The sequence below is a fragment of the Conger conger genome, chromosome 7 (genome assembly GCF_963514075.1).
Source record: "Conger conger chromosome 7, fConCon1.1, whole genome shotgun sequence".
Lineage (NCBI taxonomy): Eukaryota > Metazoa > Chordata > Actinopteri > Anguilliformes > Congridae > Conger > Conger conger.
The window spans coordinates 22,665,548-22,686,498 of NC_083766.1; the positions used below are offsets into that span (position 1 = coordinate 22,665,548).

Here is a 20,951-nt window from a genome sequence, read left to right on the forward strand (position 1 = left end):
TAATTTGAACCGCGTTATGCACCACTTTATTAGGATCACCTGAACACCTACTTATTCATATACATCATCTAATCAGCCAATCGTGTGGCAGCAGTGCAATGCATAAAACTGAGCAGATACAGGTCAGGAGCTTTAACTAATCAACCATCAGAAGAGGGAAATATGTGATCTCAATGATACCATGATTGTTGGTGCCAGGCGGGGTGGTTTGAGTATCTAGTCTCTAGAGTTTGCAAAACAAATCCAATGAGCAGCAGTTCTGAAGACAGAAATGCCTTGTTGATGAGAGAGGTCAGAGGAGAATGGCCAGACTGGTCAAAGCTGACAGGAAGGTGACAGTAACACAAATAAGCACACATTACAACAGTGGTATGCAGAAGAGCATCTCTGAACACACAACGCATCATAACTCTAAGTGGATAGGCTGCAGCAGTAAAAGTAAAAGCTAATAAACACCTAATAAAGTGCTCCCTGAGTGTATACACATAAAGAAGATAGATAACAGTCTTGGTGACATTATCGGCGTAAGCAGGAAGTGCTAAAGTCAGCTGCACTGTCAGCATAATCAACCTGAACGTGTTCAAACGCTGTGCCCCGCCAACACATCCGCCGCTGAACAAGGTGCTAAGAGCGTGAGCGCTTCCCCGGCCGGGAAGTGTCCCGTCAAGACTGAGACTCTGTGTGGACAAAAAGTCCCAGCGAAGCACCTTTGGCAGCGTAACAAACCTGCAGCTTTTGACTTTGATTCATCTGGACAGCGGTGTGCAGAGTTCAGAAGTGCAGTGCTTCAGAATGAAGCTGGGGCTTTGTGAGTTATTTTAGGGATTGAAGCACATGGAGGATGTGAAACTGTACTGTCTGAAAACCATCGCATCTTCTGTCTGGATCGGGAAGTAACAGGATAAAATTCTGTTGCATTATGCCTTATAGAAATGAGCAGTACAGATTGATTTCCTTCACAGGTGTTACGAACCGGTGCTGATTTTCTGTCAATGCAATTATCCTGTATTGTGTACGCAGTTGTGCTCACTGGTGTGTGTGTGCTTGTGTGTGTGGGTGTGTGTGGATGTGTTTGTGTGTGTTGGTGTGTGTGTGTGCATGTGTGTGTTTGTGTGTGCAGGCGTGCTTGTGTGTGTGCACAGGTTTTCAGTGTGTAAGTGTGTGTGTATGTGCGTGTTTTTGTTTGTTTGTGTGCGCATGCATGTGAACAGACACGTGTGCACATGCATGTACGTTTATGTGTGTGTGCTTGTGTGTGTGTGTGTTTAGGTGTCAATCAAGCTCAATCAAGGTGTAACCTTCGCGTCTGCAGCCCACCTACTGCACCCAAAGCCCCCCCCCCCCTTTCCAGCACCCCCCCCCCCTCGCTCCTGCTAAATGACAGTGATGTGATCAGACAGCTGAGAAGCTCAAATCATTAGGCCTCTTTATTTAATGAATGGAGAGAAGCAGACATGCACTTTACATAAAGACAGAGCTAAATTGATTTTGGAGGCAATGATTTCCCCAGAGAAAGTTATGATGGCCTGCTGTCTGAGATACACAGATGCTCAATATGTCAGGTCAGGTTGTTACACACATCCTGTCAGTAGATTCATAATGTTAATATGCACCCAATAAACATCTGCAAGCGCCCGATTTAATCGGTGTAATTTCATTTGCTCACCTTTCGGTTTATCCCTACGTAATTCATCGAGGTGGACAGGAAAGTTCCAGAGCGGTTTCCCAACAAGCCAGCCAAAACCAGATATCTTGCACAGCTGTTAGTATCCATAAACAAATAGCCCCGATAACAAAATCAAATAAAAAACGATAACAAAATCATACGCAAATCACTAAGTCATTAGGTTTAACCAATTTGAGTGGCTTAGTTAAGTGTGATTTCTTCATTCATTCAACAACTCAGCTGGTATGTGGTGAGCATTCTGGCACAAAATGGCAGCCGCGCATCACCCAGGTGGGTGCTACACATTGGTGGTGATTGCGGCGAGTTTCTCCCTCATCACTATAAGTGCTTTATTCGTCTAGAAAAGTGCTATAAATGTAATGATCTATCTATATATCTATCTATCTATGGATCATGTGTTTATACAGTATGTGTATCCAAAGAATTGTGGTGTTTATGCCTAAGTCATGCATTGAAGGAATTGTGGAAAGGATAATGGGCAATTAAGTATAATTTTCTCTCATTCAGCATTGGCTGTGTTTACATATTGGCATCCGTATGAAATATGAATACGGATGGCACAATGTGTACAATATTTGAACCCCTCCTAGAATTCTGCAGAATGTAACCACTGAATAATTGGACTATTTGACCTCAGTTAATGACAAGCTGAGTGAGAAAAAGACTCTGGTGGCTAGCCGAATATAATGCATTAATAAATGGTGTTCTGTAAGCTGTTATGCTTTTTGTATGATTACTGACTTTAAAAATGAAATTCCAGTTACGCCACAAGCATGTCTGTTTAGAGGGCCCACTACACCCAACTGCCTCCAGAGGCATTATTTATTATTATTATTATTATTATTATTATTATTATTATTATTATTATTAGTAGTAGTAGTAGTAGTAGTAGTAGTAGCAGTAGTCATATGACTAGTAGTAGTATAGTAGTAGTAGTAGTAGTAGTAGCGAGAAAAAAAACATCCAGTGAGCAGCAGTTCTTGCTGCAGTAGCAATAGTTGAACAGTAGTAGTAGTAGTAGTAGTAGTAGTAGTTGTACAGTAGCAGTAGTAGCATAGTAGTAGTACTAGTAGTACAATAGTACTAGTGTAGTAGCAGTAGTAGTAGTACAGTAGTAGTAGTAGTAGTAGTCGTACAGTAGCAGTAGTAGCATAGTAGTAGTACTGGTAGTACAGTAGTACTAGAGTAGTAGTAGTAGTAGTAATAGTAGCATAGTAGGAGTACTAGTAGTACAATAGTACTAGTGTAGTAGTAGTAGTAGTAGTAGTAGCAGAGGTAGTACAGTTGTAGGAGTGGTAGTAGCAGTAGTAGTAGTAGTACAGTAGCAGTAGTAGTAGTAGTTGTTTTGATGAATTGATTTGTACATTGCTGTTATGCATGTGACATTGTGTAGTGTATACAGTTTGAATCAGGCATGGGGCCAGGCACATAGAGTGCATTTGCCTCTTTAGTTCCAGCCCTCTCACTGTCTGTCCCTCACATACTTCACACGGCCGCAGTCCACAAAGGAAGTAGCCCAACACCACCTGCAGCCTATAGTGGAGCTACTGCAACACCACTGAAACACCCGACACCACCTGCAGCCTATAGTGGAGCTACTGCAACACCACTGAAACACCCAACACCACCTGCAGCCTATAGTGGAGCTACTGCAACACCACTGAAACACCCAACACCACCTGCAGCCTATAGTGGAGCTACTGCAACACCACTGAAACACCCGACACCACCTGCAGCCTATAGTGGAGCTACTGCAACACCACTGAAACACCCAACACCACCTGCAGCCTATAGTGGAGCTACTGCAACACCACTGAAACACCCAACACCACCTGCATAGTGGAGCTACTGCAACACCACTGAAACACCCGACACCACCTGCAGCCTATAGTGGAGCTACTGCAACACCACTGAAACACCCGACACCACCTGCAGCCTATAGTGGAGCTACTGCAACACCACTGAAACACCCGACACCACCTGCAGCCTATAGTGGAGCTACTGCAACACCACTGAAACACCCGACACCACCTGCAGCCTATAGTGGAGCTACTGCAACACCACTGAAACACCCAACACCACCTGCAGCCTATAGCGGAGCTACTGCAACACCACTGAAACACCCAACACCACCTGCATAGTGGAGCTACTGCAACACCACTGAAACACCCAACACCACCTGCAGCCTATAGTGGAGCTACTGCAACACCACTGAAACACCCAACACCACCTGCATAGTGGAGCTACTGCAACACCACTGAAACACCCGACACCACCTGCAGCCTATAGTGGAGCTACTGCAACACCACTGAAACACCCGACACCACCTGCAGCCTATAGTGGAGCTACTGCAACACCACTGAAACACCCGACACCACCTGCAGCCTATAGTGGAGCTACTGCAACACCACTGAAACACCCAACACCACCTGCAGCCTATAGTGGAGCTACTGCAACACCACTGAAACACCCGACACCACCTGCAGCCTATAGTGGAGCTACTGCAACACCACTGAAACACCCGACACCACCTGCAGCCTATAGTGGAGCTAGTGCAACACCACTAAAACACCCGACACCACCTGCAGCCTATAGTGGAGCTACTGCAACACCACTGAAACACCCGACACCACCTGCAGCCTACAGTGGAGCTACTGCAACACCACTGAAACACCCGACACCACCTGCAGCCTATAGTGGAGCTACTGCAACACCACTGAAACACCCGACACCACCTGCAGCCTATAGCGGAGCTACTGCAACACCACGGTAACACCCAACACCAACTGCGTTTATGTTCAGTTGTATGACACAACAGGAGAGAAAATGGCTTTCACACCCATTTCATGTGAATATTGGCTCAGGCGGTAAGAGCAGTCATCTGGCAGCTGGAGGGTTGATCCCGCCCTGGATGTGTCAAAGTGTCCCTGAGCAAGACGCCTAACCCTCCTGACGCGCGGGTTAGTGTCTTACACAGTGCATTGGCACTGCCCTGCTGTCGTACGGGAATAAGAAATGCCGCCATGGCATACAAGGCAAAAAGATTAAAATAAACAGATTTTAAGTGAAAATGAGAAGCATACCTAAAATTACAAATGTAGCTAAAAGTAGATACAGTGAAATTGTTGCGCATTTTTATTTTTTTGGCCATGAATGCGTACTTGCGTAACACCTATGTCAACACCTGCGTCACAGACCTCACTGAAGACTAATTTTCATTCATATAATACAGTACATAGTAATCCCAAAGGTTTGAATGAGATATGGCATCTAAAACTAAATTAGAAATCCATCCTGTAATCAGCAGACCTTAAAACCAATTAAATTTAATGAAACATTCAAACGTCAGCAAACCTATTTTTTATTTTTTTTATGCATTAATTACAGTCCCTGCCCCTTCAGAGGGATTCTGTTTACCCTTTACAAATGACAGCAGCACTTTATATTAAGATCCCAGTGAGTAACCAGAGACAAAGGCATTAACATATATTCATAGCAATTCCGTTTATGAATAGCAATTCATTTGCGCAGGGATTGTGCTAACCGAGAGCCCAAGAACCCATTATGAGTACATTCTGAGGGCTCTTAGCCAAGGAATTCGAAGCATTAGCTGTTCTACTAAACTATGCATAATACGCAAGTCATTTGCAAGCAGTGTGACGTATACTTTAGCACAGGACTGTGATCAATGTTGCTAATGTTTTTTTTTTATGAATGGCTGATTAAAGTTACTATAAAGTATATGTGTGTTATTAAGAAGAGGTGAGTCGCGTAAACTTTTGGATAGGCCCTGCAAAACAGTAATTTACCCTTTGTAATGTGCACGGGAAAATAATTAATGTTAATTCGAGTGAATGTTCGAAAGGTTAATCTTAACAATGTTAATTAATTAATGGTTAATGAAGCAAACCTTCATGTAATGCATAGTAATTAAAGCCTTTCGGCAGAGTTTGACTTTTTGTGCAGCGCGTACGAGCAGAAGTCTTTGCCAGGCCCTGTTACTGGCACACTCGTTTATAATCTCTTGGCTGCCTTGCCGCTGTGTCTGATCTTATTTCGGAACGTTCCGGCGCTGACATCCCCTAAATTGTTTTGATTGTTGTATTGTTCTGCAGTGCTCAGCGAGGCATTTCCGCTATGAGTGACATGTGACTGCCTCTGTCACCCTGCTGTGTGACTCTATTCTGTCTATGTACCCCCCTACCCCCACTCCCTGCACTAAACAGGCATGAGGTCTGTCTGTCTGTCTGCCTGTCAGCCTACCTGCCTGTCTGCCTGTCTGTCTGTCTTTCTGTCTGCCTGTTTGTCTGTCTGTCTGTCAGCCTACCTGTCTGCCTGTCTGTCTGCCTGTTTGTCTGTCTGTCAGCCTACCTGTCTGCCTGCCTGTCTGTCTGTCTACCTGTCTGTCTGTCTGTCTGTCTGTCTGCCTGCATGCCTTCCTGTCTGTCTGTCTGTCTGTCTGTCTGCCTGCCTGCCTGTTAACCTGTCTGTCTGTATGTCTGCCTGTCTGTGTGCCTGTCTATATGTCTGTCTGTTTGACTACCTGTTTGAGGACTACCTGTTTGAGGTTCCGCCCACACAGGAAAGACATGCATAGAATGCTCCTATTATGGAATACTCCTGCCGTTGCCCTTGACCAAGGCACTGACCTCAGAACTGGAGTTGGTCCCTGGGTGCTGCACTGTGGCTGTCCACTGATCCTGAGTAGCTAGGATGGGTTAAATGTAGAGGACAAATGACCCCACGGGGTTCAATACAGTATATCTTATCTTATCATATCTTTTTTCTTTCTTCCCGTTCATTAAAAAAATCCAGCCCCCAGCACTGCAAAATAAAAGAAAAAGAAAAAAGAACTCACAGTGTTGTACCAATACACCCTGGACAGGTTTCCAGTCCGTTGCAGTGTGTCCATTTTAGTTCTGCCTTAGATTGACAAATTTTTATTCTACCCACCAAATTAGAGAACAGACCCAGGAACCCACTGTCCTGGTTGCACTCCTCTCTCAATTATGTGCTCACAATTTTATGCCACTTATTATTTTATTAGGCCATTAAAATAAGTGTTTTTATTATGATGTGCATTTCTCCATTGATGTATTCTTTGGAAAAAAAAATGTTGTCTGCATGTTGGCCTGCTATATGACTACTGCTTATCTTTCCATCAACTTATTCTGTTAATTGAAGTAAGTGTTGAATTTTTTAAATTGTACATTAATTAATTATACATTAATTAAAACCAGTAATATGGCTGTTCACATAAAATAAATTGCTTTACTTTCCTTTTTCCTTTTGTTGTGGCCAAATAAATTTTAAATGCCTATTACTGCAGTAATGAACTATAAAACTCAAATCAAAAACTAAATATTTTAGTGGTACTTTTCCAAGTTCACAAGTTTAAAGTCAGTTGATATGAACATACAGAATTATGCAGCTTCAACATGCTCAATTTTGTATGGTTATTAGGGGTGCATTTTTAGAAGGTTCTTTCCGTCAGATAATTAGTAAAACTGATTTTAATTATAGATTAGAATTATAGATGAAATCATAATCCGATAAATTGCATCTAAACAGTGCCTTTCAATCAATTCACTAAAGATCGTAACATATGGACTTTGAGCTTATGTTACTGTGTGTGTATGTGTGTGTTTGTGTATGAGCTTGTGTGTCGGGGGGGGGGGGGGGGGGTGTGTGTGTGTGTGTGTATGTCTAAAAAGTGCTGGGTGTGGGGGGTGGGGGGGGGGCAGCGGTGTGGTGGCAAGCAGCTGGTGCTTTGAATGGCCTCAACCAACACCTGACCCATACACAACCACCTTTCTGCACCTCAGTGCTCACCACACATCATTTGGGGTCTGGAGATCAATATTCAATTAACAGCTCAATCCCGTATCAAACCCCATTAACTGCCTCCAGCGCTAACTGAAACTGTCAGCCAGTATACAGCAAATAGCCAGGATCATGGCCTAAAATCGCAGGATTACGTTATCCCCATGACTGCCGTAATGCAACTTCCACTGCACAGAGCAAAGGCAACCCCACACACACACACAAACACACACACACGACCCACCACGCCGACCCTACCCACACACACACACACACACACACAACCCCCCCTTACACACACATACACACACAACCCACCACACCCATCCTCCCACACACACATACACACAACCCCACCGACACACACACGACCCACCACGCCGACCCCCCCCCCCCACACACACACACACACATACACAGATAGACGAGTGTGTGAGCGTGGCAGTGGCGATATGTCGTTTGCTGTCCCCAGTCCTATTTTGGATAAATATTTCCTCTCCCCAGCGGGAATCCATCTTGAGCCAGGAGTTTATAATTGGTAAAATTTGTCTTGCCTTTTTGGCAGTGCCACTCTGGGTCCGGGATAGCAGCGGAGGCGTGGACTCCATCAATCAGAATTACAGTGGGTCCCCAGCAGAGGAGCGGAAAGGCAATTTTATGGTGAGTGAGATGCCAAACTGCCAAAACTCATGTGAATAGCCACCGCCTGGCTTCGTACATCAAGCACACTCAGGCAGCTCATCTCATCTCTTTTTATGGGGTTAGGGGAATTATGGGATACCCCGGAGAACTGTGGCCAACAATGTGACACGCAAATAGGTTTTTTTCTTTTTTTTCAGATTCCTGTTCTGTTTGTTGCTTCTCAGGCCCTATAATCCGACTCCAGCCTCCTGGCTACATGACACAGCTCCTTAATTACAAGCCCACACTGTCTCCTCATTCCGTTTCAGAAGATAATCTGAAACGTGCAGTAGGGTTAGGTTATTGCAATGCAATTAGGCCAATAGGATGTATCAGTAATTCTGCCAGGTGCAGTCGGCAGGCTAATACGTAGATGGGCTTGGCGAGAGACTGCAGTAACACACGGTGAGCACTGTGTGGGGAAACGCTGATGGGTAGCTACAATATAGCCCAACTCACTGCAAGGCGTGGATAATTGCTGAACATTTCAGGCACAGACATTTGGACTGTCTAATGAGCACTTTTTTTTTAAACTGGGCATGTTTTAACCAAGCCCAGCGGACCGTATAGCCATGCAAAGGTCTGTTAATGTTTAATTTCTTGACACTGAATAATTTGTTCACTGCACGAGGAGAAAATGTCATTGTAATTGCTTGTAAGGTTTCTTGAATTTTTTATCACCAGCAGTTGATGCAGCATTGCTCTGGAGGTTTAAGTGTGGAATTGCGGCTGAAGGGATGGTCCTCTCAGTAACGCATTGCAGGCCCAAGTCAGAGGTGACTGCAAGCACCTTTGTGCATTGGGTTTTATGCAAGCAAGGGAATATCCTGCAAAAACTTTGATCTGGAAGGTTGGTGGTTCAAGCCCCGGTGTAGCCACAATAACATTAGTGCAGCTGTCGGGCCCTTGAGCAAGGCCCTCAAACCCACATTGCTCCAGGGGGGAAAGGCCCCTGCTTCGCCTATTCAAGTGTAAAAGGCTTTGGATAAAAGAGTGTCAGCTAAATAACTGTGAAGTAATGTTGCATTCAAACCCTGAAAGATGAGCAAGCATGGATTTTGCTCTCTCATCTCCCTCTCTCACCCGCTCTCTCCCTCTCTTTAAACAGCTGCAGATGTTTCTTACACAGACAAAATCAGTACGATTCTTATTCCTCATCATCTTCGTCTTGAAAAATATTGGGGCTGGGGTGGGTTTGGGGGTGGTGGTTGGTTTCTTGGTTGGCACTTTACATGACAAACACTGTCTCTCTCGCCCCCAAAGCAATAACAGTATATCGCAGCTGAGAGGCTGCTGAAAAAACAACATGAAAGGAAAGGTTGTTTTTTTTCCTCTTTCTCTTTCTCATACCACACATTGCTTTTTTGTAATGATAAGGTCAATTTAGAGAGAAAGCACACAGCTTCCATGCCTCTGAATATGGCCTTTAAAAGTGAGAAAAGCTTTAAATTATGTACGCTTATAGAAACACAAGCTATTATTTCGTTTTCTTTTTTTCAATGTTCTAGAACTACATTGCTTTCAATCACAGTAGTTACATCAGCATTAGAATATGAAGTTAAGAACATTCTAATCACATATACTCAGTGAGCACTTTATTAAGTAGACCTGTCATAAATCATCCAATCATGTGGCACCAACTAAAAGCATAAAAGCATGCAGATGGTCAGGAGGTTCAGCTGTTTTTCAGACCAATTGTCAGAATCGGGAAGAAATGTGATTTAAGTGACTTTGACCATGGAATGGTTGTTGGTGCCAGACAGTGTGGTTTGAGTATCTCAGGAACCCCTGGTCAAAGCTCACAGGAAAGTGACAGTAAGGCAAATAAGCATGCATTACAACAGTGGTATTCAGAAGAGCATCTCTGAACGCACAACTCCTCAAACCTCTAAGTGGATAGGCTACAGCAGCAGAAGACCAATAAGTCGAAACAGTAAGTCAAATAAATACCTAATAAAGTGCTCACTGAGTTTATAAGTGGTCTCCCAGCATAAAGGGTTAAATGTTGGGGAGTTAGCCACACTCTGTATCAGCCATAGGCAAAGTGGAAAATTATACTTTGAATTATTCACAGCCAATGGCATTGGCCATTGCCAGCCAGTGTCAGCAGACTCTGAGGGGCTGTTCTATTATTCATTTATTTCAAACATTTCAGCATTTGGGCCTCGTGGAAACAACATGTCGTGTTTCGGGACTCGCCAAATAAATGCACCGACATACAAACATTTTACATTTGCACTTTCAGTATTCGGCTGGCGCTCTTATCTAGAGAGACTTACACAGCTTTTACATAAAATGTTATTATATTTTTGCCCAGGGGAACCAAGAGATAACCCCACCTGGGAATCAAGCTCACAAACTTAAAGTTGCAAGTTTCCCAGTTCTCTCATTGTTTTGCTACATTTGCCAGCCAATCCAACCTGAAACATATTTTGGCCGTGATCCAAAAAAGAACTATGATCGACAAATCCAGTGGGCCAAAACACACTATGGAACTGGTCACGGATTGTCTACATGTGTTCATTGTGGTCTGAGACCACCATGGCCACTAAGACTACACCATATAACCCTCTGAGTTAGAGAGATTATTTGCTAGTTGTGGCTATCATGGAGTGCTCTTCGCGATCAGCACCAAAGCCTGGACTCTGGTCTCCAGATGTCAAACTGCTATCCTGGAGGGCCGCAGTGTCTCTTGGTTTTCAGGGTGTTTTCAGCACCGCTACTTTATGAAAGTCATTAATTGGCCGAAGAACCCACACACCTTCTTCTCAAAGCCATAACTGCCAGCTGATAGTAAACCATAAAAACCTGCAGACATTGCAGCACCCTGGAAATGTAGTTTCACAAGCCTGGTCTGAAGGTTTTGTTTTTTCTGAAGAATAGACTACTGGCCTGGGTTGGAATGTGCTCATCACCAAACTCATCGGAATGTCTTCTGAAGTTAAGGGCCAGCAGCTGATAGATCTCCTGTGTCTGTCCCTCAGCCTGGCTCATTTGCAGAGATCTGCTCTGGGGAAATGTGTCTTTCTCCCTTCTGCCTCCTTTTTTTTAACTTAGTGTCAACCGGCACAGATAGAACACATCCTGCACTAGACCAGACTCTCTACTTGACTCCAAACTTACTGTTGCCTGTTTTGTCATTTCAGGTGTCTGGCCTAGTTCTGCTACAGTCTCAAGGAGGCTCTATGCACTAATTCTGTTTTGCACTAAGCACAGGGCAGGATTTGGAACAGCCACGTGATGATATCAAAGCAAAATTCCCCAACTTCCTGTTGCCTGTTCTCAGTCATTTCAGGTGTCAGGCCTAGTTCTGCTACCGTCTCAAGGAGCCTCTTTGCACTAATTCTGTTTTGCATTAATCACAGAGATGGTTGTGGAGAAACCATCCAAGTCCATCTAAGGGGAATAGAAAACAAAACAAAATTAACCAAAATCCATTTGAAAGGCGTTTTCCAAATTGCTCCCTAGTTTTCTAGCTGTCTTACAAAATGGCTGAAACAGCTACTCTGCTAAAGGACATTGGCTGCTTGAGAATGAGCAATTCTTTCTTCTTCCGACTGGTCACTGCCAAGGGGCCATTAGACCTGTACATGCAGCACCATTAGCATCATTAGCACGATTAGCGCCCCCCTTTTATTACACAAGCCCTCTAGTGATTCATACTGTGCAGAAAAACATTAAGGAAATACTCCGGCAACAATAACTGGAGGGTAATCCACCCTCAAATGGACCTCGGTTATTTAATTTTGATGTATTATTAATGATAATACAATTATTTATTCATTTTATGTTCTGAATCGGCTGCAACAGCTACTATAACCAAGTCCCAAAAGGCATACGCTCTGTGCGTGCTTCTCCTGCCTAATCACCATGGGAAATGGCTCAGTACCTCTCAGACTCTTAATGAGATGTTATTGCTGCCAAGTCAGTACATGCTGCCCCATCCAACACATACTGTATGGACCAGGTGCTATATAAACACTTGACCGAACTAGATACTGCTCAATCAATGCTCAAAGCCAAAGCAGAGGGTATTCATTCATTAGTTAATTCATTTGTTCACATCTCCCAGATGGAGCAATTAAGAAACTTAATGGCTTTTAGCAATAGGGTGCAGAAACTAGCATTCTGACAATGATGGGCATATTTATATAAAAGCAATAAAACAAAAGAAAATAGATTCATAAAAATAGATTTTCAGGATTAAATAGCAGGCATGTTTCACCAGCACATTGTCTGTAGTATATACACATACACAGATATTTAACACTTTTAACCAAAGCGACTGACAGTTGATTAGACTAAACAGGAACAATCCCCCCTGGAGCAATGTGGGGTTGAGAGCCTTGCTCAAGGACATTACATTTACATCACATTAACAGCATTTGGCAGATGCTCTTATCCACAGTGACGTACAGTTGATTACACTAAGCAGGAGACAATCCTCCCCTGGAGCAATAAGGGCCTTGCTCAAGGGCCCAACGGCTGCGCGGATCTTATTGTGGCTACACCGGGGATCGAAGCACCGACACTGCAGGTCCAAGTCATTTACCTTAACCACTACACTACAGTCCGCCCCCTACAGGACCCATCCGGGGCACAGATCTTGTTGTGTCTATGCCACCAACCTTCTGGGTTCCAGTCACATAACATTACCACTAGCTCCAAGCTTCCCCCAAACAAGTAAGGGATGGACGATCCACAGGAATAAGACAGCCTTCACTTTGACCACAGACACCAGATCATTCATCGCATCTAATTCCCTAGAACCTGGGCTGCCTGGGTGAAAACCAGGAATCCTAACCGCTAGACCAGATGGGAAAGCCCCATACATCACATTGTATATGTATAATGTGTCTGAGTAGTGAACTGTGACTGTGTATTAGTATTGTTTACAGGATTTCCTTAGGGTGCCAGTCTGTCTCAGTGAGCACACTGCTCTCCATGTTATGAGTCACAGCGGGGACTCTCTCCTCGTTGTGGGACTACGAAACGATGCGGTGCTGCTCAAGGTGTGATGGGGAAAGGCCGGAATTAATCACGCCTCAGGCATGGTTCGCAAACAGTTGTTCTTCGCTCCAGTGTGTAAGAGAAGGCCTCTGTTTCGAGATGACAGGGCTGCCTGGTGGTAGGGTGTTTGACTGGCAACTGCTGTCCTGTTAGTTTGAGGCCCTGGTCAGCATATAGGGCTGCTGATCTTATCTGTATCTTGAGAGGTGATGTTGGGTTCCTAAATAAGAACAACAAAAAATAACCCTCCTGTTGGGCCCTTGAGCCAAAAACTGTTGTCTTTGAATGTCTCTCTCTCTCTCTCTCTCTCTCTCTCTCTCTCTCTCACTCTCTCTCTCTCTCAATCCACTTGTAACTGTTCTCTCTGGAATTTCCTTGCAAAAGAGAACATGTTCTCAATAAAAAACAGTATGTTCTTCAATGTCAACAGTTATTTAAGAAGTAATAAAGAATGCCAACCTTTGAGTGTTTATTGCTTTTATTTTTCATAAATATTTCTTCTCTTTGTTTGCCTATAATCAAAGTGAAAAAAAAGAGAAGGAATGAGCCACAGTTTGGATAAATAACCATGGAAACCATCCAAAGGGCTTTTGGCTTTCTGAATTTTCAGCTGAAAAAAGTTTCTTTTATAGGGCCTTAATAACCAAATAATTAGTTACTCAGGATTTGGATAGTTATACATTTCTAACATCTACCAAATTAATATATTGTGTTGGCAAATTATATTAAAGTGAAATGTGCGCATTAGGTATGTATTGCTGCAGTAAGTAGCACTTTATTTTACGGCTCCGATACCACTTGTATAATTGTTACTTTGCTCTTTGATTCCACATAATGAGCCACACATTATGGTGGAAGTGCTTATAGTTGTGACTAGCAGTTACCGTACAGCACGTTTACAATATTATTATAATATTTTACCCCTTTATTCCAAAGTTACAAGTAAAGTGCAAACAGTAATAGGCCTCCAGGGCTAAATGATGTTCTAACTGACAATATTCGCATTACGAATCTCCCAACAGAATATATTAACCTCCTCTTGGAAATACAAAGGTTACCTGATCTTCTGCCATTCAGATCATTAGGTTGACATCTGACAACAGTGTTGACCAGGTAGGCTATAGCTTAGTTTTTCCTGGACAGAGTTGAACACATCCTGTGCCAGAATAATGCCATTATGTTTTGATGTTACAGATTGGAATTTAATTAGATTTGTCATGTGTGTTATGTATATACATTCATTGAGCAATTTATTAGGTAGATCTGTACACCAGCTTGTTAATGCAAATATTTAATCAGCCAATCATGTGGCAGCAACTAAATGCATAAAATCATGATGAGGTGGTCAAGAGGTTCAGCTGTTGTTCAGACCAAATGTCATAACGGGAAAGAAATGTGATCTAAGTGATTTTGACCATGGAATGATTGTTGGTGCCAGACAAGGTGGTTTTAGTATCTCAGAAACTGCTGATCTCCTGTGATTTTCAGGCACAACAGTCTCTAGAGTTTGCAGAGAATGGTGCAAAAAACAAAAAAGAAAACATCCAGTGAGCAGCAGTTCTGCAGACAAAAACGTGTGGTTTAAGAGAGAGGTCAGAGGAGGGCCAGACTGGTCAAAGCTGTCAGGAAGGTGACAGTACAACAGTGGTATTCAGAAGAGCATCTCTGAACACACAACACATCAAACCTCTAAATGGATAGGCGACAGCAGCTGAACACCAACAAGTCTATGAAATAATTCTAATAAATACCAAGTAAAGTGCTCAGTGTAAGCATGTAGACAGTAGCTGGCCACGAAGATTGTGAATTGAAAGCTTCCTTCAATCTAAGCCTGTCCAGATATAGGAATAAGATGACCCATCAGACCATATTATGTTTGTTTCCATTGTTCAGGGGTCATAGAGCTGTGCTCCTTAAACAAGGTTAATGTGTCTTTGTGTATTAGCCTTGGATGCAGACAGTTTCCAAATGATGCCCCTGCCATAAACATGAGATTTGTGAAGCCCACAGCACAGCATTTTGTGGACACAGCATCACGGTGTTGATTTAATCTTGTGGTCAGTTTTGAGGCCAAAAATATTTTTTGTTTGGGTGTTTAGCAGTTATGTGTCCTGTTAAATATTGTGTGTGTGTGTGTGTGTGTGTGTGTGTGTGTGTGTGTGTGTGCATTTGGTGTGTGCGTGTGTGTGGGGCATTTGTGTGTGTGTGCGAGCATGCGTGTGTGTGTCCATCACCTCCCTGAGTGGGGGATAATGTAATAATATCCCCATTTCACGAGTACCCACAAATAAACTGCCATTTTTTCTTTATACAGTATATCTAAAAATACAGATAAATAAAAGACACTACAACTGAAAATGAGCCTCTCCATAACTCTAATGGGATTCCCACTGTAGTGAAGACTGACTCTTGAGTGCAGGTGTGCTATACCTTCTAAAAGGGAAATAGCCAGGGGCATCACATGGGTATACACACTGCCAACTGTGAACTGAAGAACATATGCCCAAGTTGTCAGTCAGTGCAACATATTTGTATTTTACAAACACAAATACTAATCACCACGGGAAATGGCTCAGTAATATACTTACTGTATATTATCAGAAACTTATACATGGTTTATATTGTTCATCCAAATACCTCAGGCTTCTGTGTTGTACTCTGAGTGACGACTGTAAAAATCGGCAACTGGGTTGTTTAATGAAGTGAGTGCAACGCTAACACTAGTCGTTTCAGATTAGGCCTATTCTGTACGGTTTGCTAATGTCTGCATAGCCTACCACATGTGCACGTAAGTGATTCCCATCATGCAACCTGCTGTACAACTTTCCTCCTTTACTTCTCATACACTGGATGAGACATTCTGCATCAGTGCTCTGGAAAGCGGATAATCCATCATCGTGTTTGACTAGCATCACTAAACGATATCAGTTTACGTATTGCTTCATTGCACAGCATTTGACGTGGTTTTATGGCTGCAGTCTATTAACTGATTCTGTCTTATACAGATTACTAGAGGCGCCTAGAACAGTGATACCTTAATTTGTGCATTAATAGACTAATCATTAATCAATCATGTCGAATCAGGTCATATACTGTATATCGATAGGTTGACTTGAGGTTACATACCTGGTTCTGTATGAGCCAGCAGTAAGCACACAATTAAATGTTCACACAAATACTGGTCTGTGGAATTGAAATCCCCCTTACAAAAACGCATTGTCCTATTTATGCTGTGGTTGGTATCATAAACATTGTGTTTTATTTTCTCGGCAAACCTGTAAAGCTCTCTTCTCTTATCTCATCTCTGGTCATCTTAAGAAAGTGCAGCGATGGAAGCCAATGGGGCTCATCAGCTGTATGAATTCCATTCATAGATGGCCACCCCGTCACCTGGATTAGCGATTCGCTGATTTGGAAAACAAAACAATTGAAATTTCAATTTACAAAAGTGTTTGAGTGAAAGCGCACACCGTGTTACGATCCCTGCACTGTGTACACCCCCCGAAGTGTCTACAGTTCCTAAAGTCAGCGCGTCTTAGATGAAAACGAACAGCGAGGAAAGAGCTGCAGGTTAATATGCGTTCATTTTTGCGGTTTAACAGTGTGCGTGGGCGCTTGGGAGAGTGCTGTTGGTCTTCACTACTCCTGAGGGTATTGCATGTATTCTGGTGAACCTACTCGATATCAGACAAATCATGTGAGCGACTGGTAACACTGGAATGTGTAGACTGTTCAATTGGGAGCATAGTGCATTTCAACACTCTTTTATCTGCACTGGCATACATTCCTACACAGCACTAATAATTGTATCTATCATGTAACACGTTATATTTGTTCATTCCATCTTATTATTAGTATTAGTATTATTATTAGTATTACTAGTAGTAGTATTCCATGACAATTGGAAAGAGCGCAGCTGCAATCACGCCGTTTGTCTTACGGTTCTGAACGGCAAGTTGCGCTTGGGGGGTTAAAACGCATCTACTGTATAATCATCCTGTCGGACTAGGTTAGTCGGCGTTGCACACTCAGATTGTCTTAACAGAGATGTCATTGGGAAGTCCGGGTCGATGACAGCGTGCTGAGGAGCGGAAAAGCATTGCGTCTGGATCCCCTGTTCGCGCATAATGCGGGCACCCGCGAGTCTCCGTCTCTCCTGGGAGCGTAGGTAGGGCTGGCAGTCACGGTTCTTTGGTAGCCAAAGATATTAGCATCAGCTGTGTGCGGGAGCGAGGAGAGCGGTGTGGCGAGGAGTGTCGGTAATCCAGTTTGTCTTCGCTGTAAACGGCGCGTTTTGAGTGCGCCGAAGGAAGGGAGCAGAAAAAAGAAAGACAGGAAGGAGAAACAAATCACGAGCAAAACCTATGGTTGGAATTCGGAATTTTTTTCTTCTTTGCCAATGCAAAAGGAAATATGCAGCGAAGCTTCGCCTTGCTCTGCACCAGTTTTCTGGGGCTATGCCTTGGTTCAAGTTTCCCAACTAATATAAATATTGGTGAGTATGCTCACATCTAAAATGCATGCATTTATTTTACAACTGTCTCATTTTCAACAGCAAGAGGAGCGGATTTCTAAGCGTCAGTGTATTAAAAAGTATTTTAATGTATTTCGAAAACAGTGTTGTTGTCAAATGACACCTAATTTGACATTGCATTGTGAAATCTGGCGATTGTAACAGTGGCGTTTATATAAATGATGTTTGTCTCGTTCGCAGGGGGATTGTTCCCTACCGACTCCCACGAATATGAAGTCTTTAGGTTCGCTCTTTCACACCACCAGGATATCCCAAAACTGGTGCCTCAAGTGGATATGGTCGAAATCGGGAGCAGTTTTGCAATGACGTATGCTTGTAAGTACATAAACTATCTTCTTTGATCTTTGTCTGGGTTTCAGAAGAAGAAAAAAACACAAATGAGACGAACCCCCAACACTGACGTGCCAAGCACAGCGCAACATGCCCAACGCTGCGCTGTTGCTACAGTATGTAACACACTGTTTTAATTCAATATTCACACATTCGTTGTTTAAATTCCAGGTGCGATCTTTTGCTTTCCCGTAATTGTGTTAAAAGCGTCGGTGGCCGCAGTTTTGTGTAAGCTGCATCCTAAGCTTATACTCTGTACAGTGTACTGTTTTGCAGTCTCTTGTTATTTGCGTAACCACCTGCTTGCCTGTATGTTGCAGAACTGCCAAGAGTAGGTTAACACTCTGTAAACACGTTCCTCTCATAACGAGGATGTTTTCCTTTCCCAGTGAACGTATAGGTACGCAGCCTGTTGATGTAGCCTATTCACTTCTTTATTATTTTAACTTTATACCCCAGCGACTGAGAAACGAACTGTAAGCTTCGTGATCTCCGGACAGTAGGCTAATGAGAGACTACTTCGTTGTGTCACCGGATTCGTATGCTCCTGAATCGTGAGCTACTTACCTGATAAACGGGCACAATGTTTATTCCCAATCGTGTTGTATTAGATTCCGTTGTATTAATTCGATAGCCTTGACTGATCTGGTCACATTGTGCTCTGGACCATTTGTGTCGCATTAGTCGTCACCCTTAAGAAACTGAAAAGCTTTATCAAGCTCAAACTCTAATCAGCCTTGAAACCCCACGCCTGGTACGGTGATAATTTATTTTCCTCTCTTGGCACATGTCAGGTTCTCTTGACTGAACATGGACGGTGTTACATTTCTTTCTGCATTTGTGTGCGTCCTGGAAATCTGTAGATCATTAGTCATTCGATAACAGCCCTGTTGCTTCGCAAAGTGACTGGTATAGCATTTGCCCGTGTTTCTGGAACTGTGCTGTGTGATTGAGCTGCGTTCGACTTCATTTGTCACAAGCCACAAATAGCCAGCATTACCCTACATGTCGTTAAAAACACTACAAAAATATGTATTCATTTCATATATACTAACACGATAACAACAACAATAACAACAGTAATGATAATGAAATATAATAATAATAATAATAATAATAATAATAATAATAATAATAATAATAATAATAATAAATAGCGTTATCTATATGGTCTTCTATTTATTAATTTTTAATGTCTTTCACTTTCTAGGGAAACTACTGCATAATCATTTTAATTAAGGAACATAATCACTGCGTGATTGTACGAATACATTTAAAGACAAGGGAATCTATCCGAAATGTTTTTTTAAATTATTTATTTATTTACCGAGCCTCGTCCAACAGAGCGATTGAAGACATAAACGCGTTTATGCTCTCCTCTTATACTCCCTGTCCGCGAGGGCGATGGCCCATAATTCCGCGGGAACAAAGTAAACTGACAGCACGCGCACGAGGCGCATCTCCGTGTAATTGCATACGGATGTCAATTTTGACACCTGTGATCGTGTCATACAAGAACTGCGGAATGAGAATTTCCCCCGGGACTGGTAACCTTGCCCTGAAATATTGTGTTTTCAATATTTCAGCTTTAATGACCCCCCCCCAGACTAAAAAAGCCAAACTGGCGTTGCTGTTCTCCCAGATGTCCTGATGTTGATACGAATGAACACCATAACGTAGCACTATGAAAGCGGCATCTCTGTTCAACTCACGCTAAAATATAAATATATATAAATAATTAAAAGTATTTCATGCATTCAACTGCATACACTTTTGTTTGTACTCTGTAAACCCATTTGTAACAAATTATAGCCTATGTCATTCTGCATAGCGACGGAAGATAATTTATGCTTCGTGGAAAGTGTGGACAGCAATGAATATTTAAAGTATTTTTTGATGAAATAAATAATTTAAAATGGGCAAATCTGCGTTACAAGTGTGTGCTGCTGTCTTGGCATGTGGATTTGATGTCAGCTGGTGATAACAGCAGCATTATGGCTGCTCTAATGGACCGAACAGACATGAAGGTTGTGCAGAAATAATGTGTTTTTACACGGTTTAGTTTAAAAGCAACCTATATGCGTTCAGAATACATTAGGTCCAGTAACATTATGCACGATTTCATGTGCTCCTTAATTTAAAATTTTCACAAGGAATCAATTCAATTCAAAACAGGACATGTGAATACATCATGCCCTTGAAGTACCCACTGAGTTCTGGCAGTCAGTCAGCCTGTTACCTTCTGTACTTTCATGTCAAAATGTCAGTTCACTCATGCAGTCAGTGGCCGAGTGGTCCACAAGATGAAAGGTATGTTGTGAATTATAACAATAAGGGTCATCTGGCCAGCCATTAGGGAGATGAAGTCCCTTCAGGATCTTCATAATGGCTGTCAGTGAGCTGAGGAGATTCACCAGAGTGCCCTTGCCCAGACAGGAATAGACAGTTAAAGCACAGGTACCAGTCTCACCCACAGTCTAGACACACACACACATACAAGGACACTCACATATACATATGTATGCACACACATGCACGCGCACACATACACAAACACACATGCAAGCACACACCAAAATCATGTACACACACATACGCCGATGTGCACATACACACACACACACACACATGCACACTCACACATGTGCACACACACACACACACACACACACACACACACACACACACACACACAAACCGGCATGCACAAACACACATACATTCACACACGCACACTCACACATATGCACACACACACACGCACACAAACAGGCATGCACAAACACACATACATTCACACACACACACACACACACTCACACACACACACATGGACACAGACACACACTCTCTCTCATACACACAAACAGGCAAACACAAACACCT

At 42.9% G+C, this 20,951-nt stretch overlaps 1 protein-coding gene across 3 annotated transcripts in view; it reads left to right on the plus strand.

The window, feature by feature from the left end:
* Positions 1 to 17,346: 17,346 nt before the first annotated feature.
* LOC133132295 (glutamate receptor 1-like) overlaps positions 17,347 to 20,951 on the plus strand; it is a 78,829-nt gene continuing 75,224 nt past the window's right edge. For all 3 annotated transcript variants that reach the window (XM_061247636.1, XM_061247638.1, XM_061247635.1), the window contains exons 1-2: positions 17,347 to 17,696; positions 17,916 to 18,050. In XM_061247636.1, coding sequence (XP_061103620.1) covers positions 17,615 to 17,696; positions 17,916 to 18,050 — 217 coding nt within the window. In that variant the 5' untranslated portion in view covers positions 17,347 to 17,614. The remainder of the gene's footprint in view (positions 17,697 to 17,915; positions 18,051 to 20,951) is intronic.